General features: G+C 50.5%; 2 protein-coding genes across 2 annotated transcripts in view; both read right to left on the bottom strand.

Annotated features, from left to right (window-relative positions):
* Positions 1-176, bottom strand: part of NAA60 (N-alpha-acetyltransferase 60, NatF catalytic subunit) — an 18,329-nt gene extending 18,153 nt beyond the window's left edge. Inside the window, exon 1 of the mRNA XM_057372389.1 lies at positions 52-176. The gene's annotated coding sequence lies outside the window, so the exon portion shown is untranslated. The remainder of the gene's footprint in view (positions 1-51) is intronic.
* A 1,029-nt stretch (positions 177-1,205) lies between these two features.
* INTS15 (integrator complex subunit 15) lies at positions 1,206-9,271 on the bottom strand. The gene is made up of 6 exons (XM_057372387.1): positions 9,035-9,271; positions 7,909-8,130; positions 6,472-6,637; positions 4,239-4,766; positions 2,558-2,597; positions 1,206-2,009 (listed from the first exon to the last, which is right to left on the bottom strand). Exons 1-6 carry the CDS (start codon positions 9,224-9,226, stop codon positions 1,802-1,804), a joined length of 1,356 nt encoding a protein of 451 aa, XP_057228370.1. The 5' UTR covers positions 9,227-9,271; the 3' UTR covers positions 1,206-1,801.
* Positions 9,272-10,295: the final 1,024 nt, after the last annotated feature.

The raw sequence follows: 10,295 nt of genomic DNA, 5'->3' as shown, positions 1-10,295 counted from the left end.
GCCGGCCCCCTTACCCGCCATAGAGACCACCCCAAAATCTTCCCCGCTCACCTGGGAGGGGCGGCGGACGCGCCCTCAGCACATCCCGGGAGGCGGAACTGGACGAAGGAGCGCGGGACACGGACACCGGCGGCACTTCCTCAACCGGGGCACCGCGCAGTAACGCGCCTCGCCATTGGCTGGCGCCGGGGCACGTGACTGCCGAGAGCGCGCATGCGCACAGGGACGCGCCGGTCCCCTGAGGCCACGTGGGCGGTGCCCAGAGGAGAGCGCCGCTGGTAATTAAAGGCTTTGGGTAATTAAAGGAGAGTCCTTGAGCACGGGCGCTTGGGAAATAGGGTGGGGCTGGTCATGCCCCCGGGTCACCTGGCCGGAAGTTTCCCTCAGTCGTACAAAGGAAAACGAGGCAGGAGACCTGTCACGGTGCAAGGGCTTGATGAAATTAATGGTTCTAATGCTAAAATTAGAAGTGCTTAAGGGTTTTTCCTTGTTGTTGAAGCTCTACAAAGTGAGATGAGACAGAATACTTTAGTTGAAAAGTGCCTACGATTGCCTAGTCCAACTGCATGACCAAAAGTTACCATTATTATTCTGGGTTCAACTAGATGAACCGGAGGTTGGAGTAGGTGATCTCGAGGACCCTTCCGAACCTAACTACTACACGATTATTATTAAGTTTTCTTTTCCAGAGTTTCCAGCTGTTTCATATCAGATTTACCCCCTTCTAGCTAATCTGCCCTTTTTTTGCAGGTAACACATCTCCTCCCATGAGGACAGCAGCAGCAGAAGTCTTTGTCACCATCTCTGATGTGCAGCAACAACCCCTTTTTTTCCTGTTTTTTCATCCCGCAGAGGGGGCTGAGAAAAGCACAGCAGGAAAAGGGGCTGGACACCACGTTTGGCTGTTATGGTAAGAGCAGCATGCTCTGCAGTCCTTCCCAGGATGATTCCACGCATTCCTGTGTTGCATGTGCAGCTGGCCAGCACGGCGCTGCCAGCCTTTGACCAGTCCTCCAGCCAACACAAAGAAAASACCCCAGATCTCACCCTAAATTTTTTCCAAAGCACTGATTGAGGTGTGTAAAATGCATTTCCTCAGCAGGGAGGTTAATGGGTCACTGCATCCATGGAGTTTTGTCCCCACCCCAGCACAGGCCTAATAAGTTGGACCTTCTAATCACTGGCAAGAGAAGAATCCAATTGTTTGAAATTGTTCTAATTCTTTTAATTGTTTGAAAAAGAAAGCGGCAGATTTGTTTTATGCTTCTTAAATTGTTTCCTTTAATAGGAAGTGCTGCTTTACTCTACCTTGTGCTTCCGAAACAAATGTTTGTGTTCCAAAAATATACAGTGTACACATACTCTGTTGCTATAGATACAAACATTTACAAAGAAACAAGCAGGCTGGAGTGGAATAGCGTGGAAAAATCACACGAGGCCTTCCTTCCTGGCCCTCCYAGAGCCAGAGCAGCCGGGCTCACGGTGCTGTAAACAGATCCGGGCTGCTGCAAAATACATGACTGGGAAACATCATACCCTTGGAGCAAAATAACTTCCACACACTGCAGAGGTTTGGAGTTGCTGTTGCCTATTCCCATGCCCTCCTTTTGCCCCTATGATCTGCCTCAGTAAGTGCATCCCACATCCAAACCCACCTTAGYCCCCCATGTGCTGCCCCAGGGCTGATCCCGGGTGCGGGCGGAGCTCAGCTTTGCTCCAAAGAGGAAAATGTGATTCCCAGGCGTTTGGTTTTTGTCTGTGAGGCTTCCTCAAACTCAGGGAAGCTGGGACACTCTGCTGGCTAGCGGATGGGCCGGTATGGGAATGTCATTCCTGGGATGAAGGTCTGCACGGGGTGAGCTGGCAGCGCGGGGTGTGCCGGCAGCGCGGGGTGCGCGGCGTGTGCGGGGTACGCCAGGGGAGGAGTGTGGATGTGCGGGTAAAACCCTGGTGGCAGAGCCCCGTGGGTCGGCTGCTGCACTGGACCTGAAATCACCAGCTGGAGCAGGCTGTGGAGACAAATTCAGACAGGAGGGAGGATTGTTAGAGGAGCTTTTGTCATGGGTCTAAGGACAATTCACACCTGACACACAGCACTGCTGAGAGCCAAGAGGACAGTGACTCAATTATGTTCTYTATAGCTTCCAGAAGACTTCTTTTCCCTTTCCCCCCCTTTTTTTTTTCTTTAAACTCTGCTCTTTGCAAAAGGGCAAGAAGCAATTGAACTTAGGGTCAGGTAAAAGCAGTAGGGARTTGGGGATGGGACAGCTCTGGGGCAGGTTCCTCGCTGGCATTTCATTTCCCTTTTCTGTGAATTTGTTCTAACACAGGCTGGGCAAGGTCACTTCTAAAGATGCAAGCCCCTGAAGCCCACTTCAATCAGCAATCTGGGGAAGAAGCAGCCAGCACTGTGTCACCTTCAGCCTTGTGCTAGAGTGCATGTGCATAAAGGCCAAATTCCACAMAGACCAATTTTTAGAGGAGACTTTGTCTCAATAGCCCTCGAGTGACTTGGAAAATGCATCAAAGTCAACACAGCTGAAAAAAGGTCTCTTACTTGTTATGTGGTAGCCTGGAACACACGGACCTCAAGTCATCTGAAAAAGAACAGAAGATTAAGGATAAAGCAGAAATTGGAGTAGTTTTCCTCTCCACTGTCTTTTCCAGGTTACTGAATAATCAATAATTTTACTGAATAATTACTGATTAGTGAATAATCAGTCATCTGTCATCATCATCAGTCAGCAACAGCCCCAGAATCCTTCTCTCAGATCCAAAACCTCCATAGGACAGAAAACCTTTCTCCATTTCATAAACTTTCCCCACCAGACACTTTACTGTATGTTTGACATTTAAGGCAGACAAACCTTAGGACAGATTTTGCAAGAAGTAACTGAGACATAAAAAGCACAATGTGTGACTCTGCCCATAGAATGTGGCCATTTATGATAAGAGAGGCACCAGGTCAAAGCAAAACAGTGCCTGTTTTGTATTGGTTTGGGGTTTTTAAAACATTACWGTAAAAAATGGCTTGGGTTTCTTTTTTTTTTTTTTTTATTGGAATCTACCAATTAGAAATTGCATCTTTTTTACCATCTCCAAACTTCTGCTAAAGCAGAACAGCTAGAACCAAGGAATTAAACAACATATCCCACAGATAGTATTTTCAGGAAAAGCTTGAGAACAAAATCCCACCTTTGTAACCAAATACAATCCCAAACCACTGAAATATCTGGTATTTCAGCTGCCCCTTACACTGAATTACCTACCACAGTAACTGCTCAGAATGTACCAGCTAAGAACAAACACAGCTGAAATCAGCCCTCAGATCAAAAAACTCCAGTTTCTGCTTGTTCTTATTACACTCAGAGTTATTTTATAAAAGATTAGGAAGAAGAGTATTGAAATTTGACCAGCAGCACTGGTTCAGCCAGGACAAAAGCATGAGATCTGAACTCTCTGCAGCTGGGGTCTGCACAAACTGTCCTAGCTGTTAGAGAGCTTCAAGCCTAAAATKACCTGTTTTCAAGAGAATATAACAAGAAAAGCGTCTGTGTGGCTGACCCTGGACTGTGTGGGGTCAATTCCCCTTTATATTTCTGCCTGTCTTTTGGAAAGAACAGACTTTGGAGCCAGGAAAGGCAGACAAAAGCCATGTTAACAGCCCTTTTTTACTAAGTTTAACTGAATTTGGACACACTGTAATGGGGTCTCATTACAGATGAGCTGAAGGCCCAGAAATTCCAGATGAAGAGTTTTTATTTGCTTTTCAAATTCCTTGCCTAGCACACCCACCCAGGGGTTTATGTGCTTCATGSACTCTCCTTCAGCAGGCAAACTCAGAGACGTTAAACTGAAGCAAAATTAAACAGACAATTTAAAGCTTTAAAGTGCTTTTGAAAYAGCTGCAGACAAATCTGAGGGGAACAAATTTGTCCCCTTGCAAGACACCCAGATACAACCCCTTGTGCATAGTGCAGGGCTGGGGATCAATCTCCAGCTCTGCAAAGCAATGCCTGACTCACCCACTGCAGTGATCTCACCTTTCTCACTCTCCACGCTGCGATTCTTCCTAAACAATTTCCAGCACTATCACTTTCTAAGAGGGGCAAACTATTAACTGTGCTATGAACACGTTGATCTTTGCTCCCCTCACCCCAAAACTGCCTCTTACAACTTCTGCACCCTGAGGAGAAGAATCCCRTGCCAGGTCTGTGCCAGCCCCACAGACAACTCACCTCTGGTGCACAGAAGTGCTCCTGATGCCATGGCCACTTGCAAAGCCTGAGCCAGCCTGTCCAGAGCCAGTTCAATTTCTTTGGATGCATTGAGAGGATTGAGTTCATCAGACAGTCTGTTAATGTCCTCCACCAGTGGAACCACGTGGTCAAAGGGCACCAGCCCCAGGCGCCCATAAAGGTTTTTCTCTGTTAAATGCCCCTGGAGCATCATRAGAACCTGCAGGACACTCAGATGCAGCTTGGAATACAGCTGGTGGCAATCCCTGTCTTCTCCTGAAGCCGAGTCCTTGGCAATTTTGCTGGGAGGGTGTCCATTGGAGAGAGAGGCTTTCTTCTTCCTTTTGTAGGCCAAGGGGGCCTTCACACACCAGCGGATGAGTCCGGTCAGCGGGGTGAGCTCCAAAAATCCTATTGGCAGGTTGGCTGCAATGGGGGTGTTCAGAAAGGTGATGAGGATCAAKCGAGGGTCTTCAAAGATCCAGGAGACGATCAGCTCGAGCAGATCCGAGGGAGGGATGAGGTCATCTGGAGATAGGAAAGTTATTGTGGGATAAGCTGAGCCTTGCACTGAGGCACAGGACTTTAATTTAGGCTCTGATTAATTAGCCTCTCACACACACCCGTCCTATGCTGTCACAATTTCAAACCATCCCCAGATGTGCTGTTTTTCTCAAGACACCAAAGGTAGTTTRTTCCAGGGAAGACACAACCATGTTCCTGTCAACTTCACCTTCCCCACCTATTCTGAATACACCACCAAACACTGACATTTATCCCCATTCCCAGCAAAGCTTCTTCTGTCATTTTCTTCTCTCCCACCCATCATCTGCTCATTTTTTCCCTAAATTCACTCTCTACTTATCCCTTGCCAGAAGAAGTACAATGGGCAAGGGAAATAAGAAAAACTTGTTGGATGAAGAAAAGGAAGTGCCAATTATTCAACTCATTTCCTTTAATACTTACATACTTAAACACGTCTTCTGGAAAAACACAATGCAACAACACGATCACACAACATGTAAAGGATTATAAGATTATGTAAAGCTTCACGTGGGAAGTGAAAGATGGCCATGAACTTTACTACAGACAAGAGAAACCCTGACACATCATCCTGTCACAGGGAGAATGTTGGATTGGAAGGGCAAGCTCCTCTATCTTGTGTCACCAAAAACATTTCAAATAAACCGAGGAATTAAAAAATTACTTTCTATAGCTCAAGTTATTTCCTTTCTGACATGACTTTTGACATTATGAACACAATGAACTTCCAAGTGGARCACAAAAGATATAAAATACTGAGATATAAAATAAGCTCTGAGTTCTACCAAATACTTTGAAAAAACAGCAAAAAGGCTAAGCCTGAACCTGTCTCAGTAATTCCAAATTGGTTATCTGGAGAAGACTGGGCAAAGCATTTCCTTTATGAATGATAGCATCAGAGGTGATGTTGCTATTTAGTGTTTGGCTGTTTCCTCGTGTACCATGAGCTGTCTGTTGCTGAGTAAAGCTAAATCAATCCTATTTTAGACACCTACAAGTGTCTGAGCAACAACCTGAGACAGGTTGTACCCCTGGCAGGTCACACATAGAGCTAAGGAGATATGTTGATGATTGTTTCTCACCACTGCTCCATAGAAATCCTGCTCCAGCTTGCAAACATTCAGAACTTGTGTTTGTCCCTTTTGGGAAGGAATCAGACTGACAGGTAGCMCTGAGTGTCTCCCAGGGCTGACTGAGCCCAGACAGACAAGCTTTCACTCCCAGAGTTGCTCAGTCAGTAAGGTCCCCATGTCCTTTGCCCTCTGTGGAGGACAATGCCCTTTGTGTCAGATGTTCCTGGCAGCTTCTCCAGCAAAGACTCTCTCTTGTCTCCCACAGAGGTGGTGGAGTCCAAATTCCTGGAAGTTTCCAAGGCAGATTGGTCGGGCCTTACAACAACCTGGTCTAGTAGAAGCTGTCCCTGCCCATGGCAGGGGGTGGAACAAGATGAGATTTAAGGTCCATTCCAACACAAACCATGCTTGAATCCCGAGCCAGCCACAGAGTAGGTTATTTTCATTCTCACACCAGAGCCAGATGAGGCAAGAGCCACACCCCTGAGCTGCTTCTGGCAATAATTACACAGTAACACCTCTTTAGGATTCCAGCAGTTAATTCTCTTGCAGCAGTTAATTCGTGTTGCATTATACTATACTTCTTACTTGGAAAGGCASAGCTGGGAAACACTTACCTGAAGAGAGGTCGTAGAGAGCTGTGACTGATGTAATGAACTGGCAGCAGAATCGAGGGCTGGCAGTGAAGATCTGCTTCAGGGTCTGGATGGAGCCTGGCACCAGGTTGCAGTAATCATCAACCAAGGTTCGGGCCAGCCTCACACAGAACATGGCCGGGGTCCGCTGCAGGGACAGCACACAGGGGACAGCASATTAAACCCTGTCACAGGCTGCTTCAACAGCTGTGCCCCCACTTTCCCCAAATGGCACTGTGGCTGCTTTCTCTCAGCATTTCAAACACCCACTTGCACAGAAATAAAATTAGTGTATTGCAATATTGAAATAGATGGTGATATTTTGAGTTTACAGTATCCATGGTTTAAAATCAAAATATTTTAGATCAATATTTTGACTCTTGAGATTTTTTTTTTACTACTTCAGCAACATTTCTTCCCTGTGAGGGTGGTGAGGCTCTGGCACAGATTGCCCAGAGAAGCTGTGGCTGTTCCAGCTGGTCAGCATTCAAAGTCAGACTGGACAGGACTTGAAGCAACCTGGTTTTGGTGGAAGGCGTCGCCATGGCAAGGGGTGGAATGGGATGAGCTTCCATCAGAAACCATTTCGTGATTCCATGATTCTAACATAAGTCTGTAATTCAACCGGTTTAGTTGCCATGCATGGTATTTTTAATGTGAAACTTCTGGGGAATGCTCATGTCATTTAAAAGCTGCCATTTGRAAAAAAATACACCTTTTCCTGCTATCCAGGTTATATCCCATCCTGCCCTCTCAAAGGCCACCAGGTAGAAGAAAAGGAAACAGTGCTGKTCTGCCTCCTCCCAGCACAGCCCTTCTGTTAAACAGTTTGACTTCTGCACATCCCACAAAGGAAGTAGGAACAAAGGTGCAATTCCCAAAGCCTGCTGTGGGRAATCTCAATGGGAAAGGAGAAGCCAGAGGAGATTCCCAACCACTGCATTGATAGAAGACAGACACAGGTATTTTGTGCCCAAATTTCAAGAGAGGGGTTTGCCACTTCCACACACAAACCTGCACATCAGGCAGTGTTTATCTCCCAAAATCCAGAGCTGGCTTCTTCGGGCAATGTGACCATGAACTGCCAAGGTTTGCTCTCTGGTTGGTCAAACCCTCCACTGAGTCCTTTCAATATGCAGGGGTTGGGGGGTACTGATAAAACTTCCACTGACAAAAATAAACCTAAACAAGTTTTTTTTTCTTAAACTGCAGCCCATGAATGGCTTRGCAAAGCTATCCCTGATGCCAGAGCAGGACATGGAACGGAACGGACACCAGCATAGACATGGGGGCAGCTGCTGTCAGCTGAAACTGCCAGGGAGGAGCAGCTGTGACCAGCTGCACCCCAATTCACTGTACCCACCCTGAATCACTCTCTGAGCCCTTCCCCGAGCCAGCCCTGCTGCACAGRAGCTGTACCTGCAGCCAGAAGGCAGCACACTCCAGCACAGGRACCCTGCAGACAGCCACTGCCATGGAAACCAGCTTCCCCAGCAAAGCCATCCTGCTGTCATCTGCTTTGTTCCCTTGGGGGCTGAAGAGAGATGAAAAAATGACCTGCCGGACCGAATCCTTGGTCTGCTCTTGGAAATAATTGCACATAATCTCAAGGAGCTGAAGTTCCTGAAGTGAGTTCAGCCTCTGAAAGATTAACAAAGTAAAGCTGTAAAATACATTGAGCCTCTTAAGGAACCAAGAAACAAGTAAAAAGACAGGAACAGTAAAGTCTGAGAGCTTCCCTTGGGGGTGAGGGATTCAATYTTTATGCACAGCATTCACATTCAAGCTTCCTGAACCAGCACTGCATTTACCCGGTGACRCTGAAAAGCTCCGAGCTTCATTTGAACACCTGGATATCCAAAGCTGGCACTTGCTGCACCTGCAAGTGCTGTCCACCATCTGAGAGACGAGACTGACATTGCTGAGGGAGGGGGAATATTTCCTCCCTCTACAAATAACAGCACCTGWGGACACTGCAGGGCAACTGGGGGAGACAGAGCTGGACTCAGCAGCACAAATGGCTGCAGGGCCGTGTACCCCAATAGTCATCAGCAGCTGTGGTTTCTGAGACCTCCATCCCAGTGCCACCCTATGCCCACCCAAACACCCTGGTAGGGCCCGGCTGCAGCACTGGGAGGCTCTGGACAGTCCCCAGGAACTCGAGATCCACCACACCTCCAAATCCCTCCATCAGGGACTTGCCAGCCAGCCCCCTCCCTGCCAAAAATCCTCAGTCACCAGCACCCCAAGAATCCCCTTGGGGCCTCAGTCTCTTCCAGCAGACCCTCATGGACCCCAYCCTACTCTTCCAAACCCTTGGTCTCCAGCAGCAGCCCCTCAGGCACCACMTCCGGCCCATCTAAGCCCTCAATTTACAGCTCCTCCCGCGCCGGAGGGAGCCTGTCCTGCTCCCCTGAGGCCTCAGGCTCCAGCRGGGCTCCTGTCCTGAGCTCTGGGGKCCTGCCCTCCATCCCCACTSCCCGGGGCTAAGTCCCCTGCCCCTATCCCAGGCCGGTCCCGCTGTGCCGGGGTGTCCCTGTCGCACCTTGGGCGGCGCGCCGCGCTCCTTGGGGASCTGGAAGAGGAACTCCTCGAGCAGATCGGTGGGGCCCTTGTCCACGAGCGGCAGCGGCGAGTTCTGCAGCTGGCTGCTGAAGTAGATGTCCAGGTGGTAGAGCACCTCCTTGGCGGCGCTCAGCGCGTCCCGCCGCAGCAGCGAGTGCCGGATGTCGCTCATGGCCCCGGCCCGGTGCCGCTCCCGGTGCCGCTCCCGCTCCCGGCCCCGCTCGGCGCGGCCTCCCCTCGGTAGCGCGGACGAGCGGGCGCTACGGCGGCCCGGCCGGCACAAAAAGGGTCACGCGTGGCCGCCGCCGGCAGCGCCCCCTGGCGGGCCGCCCACAGTGGAGGGGAGCGGGGAGGGAGCCGGGCCTGAGGATGGGCGGGGGGGATTGGGCCYGGGGACCCGGACCTGAGGGGAGTTTGGCCCCGGGGATTGAGGCAGGGCGTCGCAATCCTGGGGGTGCCGGGTGGTGGGGGGCTCTTGGCCCTGGAGAGATCTTTGCCCCGCGGGCTGGTGCTGGGGCTGAGACCTGGAGGGGTCTGGACCTGAGGGGTGTTGGCCGTGTGTGACAGGGGGTTCTGGCCCTTGGGCTGAGCCTTGGGACARTCTTGACCCGGAGGGTGGCCCAGCCCTGGGGGTATTGGCAAGAAAGGGCYCTGATCTTTGTGCCGTCTTGGCCCACAGATGGTGTTAAACCCTGAGACTTATCCTTGAGGGGCTCTTGGCCTGGGTGAGACAGACTCTGGAGAAACCTTGGCCCAGGGGGTTCTCGGTCCTGGGTGTGGCCCCATGGTGAGTCCTGGCCTGAAGAGAGACTGACCATGGAGAGCCGGGGCTGAGGGAGCCTGGCGCTGGTCCAGCCTGGGGAGCCTGCTGGGGAGTTCTGGGTCAGCCCTGGTTCTGCTGTAGGGAGAGCCCCTTCTCTGGGGGTGCTTGGCTCCAGGGGAGGGGCTGGCAGGGCTCCCCAGCCCCATAAGGATCACTGCACACCCCAGGGGCTCTGCTGGGAAACACGGCAGCTGCCTTTGGAGACCGGGAGCACCGGGACATCAGCCAAGGCCACTGAGACAGGGCTGGGTGAGCTGTGGGAATGGGTGGGGGCTGCCACCCCCCAGCACTGCACAGCCATCCCAGGGATGGGACCTGAGCCAGGTGACCTCCTGGGGAGGGCCTGGAATAAGCAACATGGTAAGGATGCGTTTTATGGGACTTCCAGCTTGGCTTCACACTCAAAGACCACACTGGG

The sequence above is a fragment of the Malurus melanocephalus genome, unplaced genomic scaffold (assembly GCF_030028575.1).
Source record: "Malurus melanocephalus ecotype Western Australia unplaced genomic scaffold, MMel_1.1 scaffold_170, whole genome shotgun sequence".
NCBI classification, from domain to species: domain Eukaryota; kingdom Metazoa; phylum Chordata; class Aves; order Passeriformes; family Maluridae; genus Malurus; species Malurus melanocephalus.
Note: the sequence above shows the minus strand (reverse complement) of the source record. Positions and strands in the feature narration are given on the sequence as shown.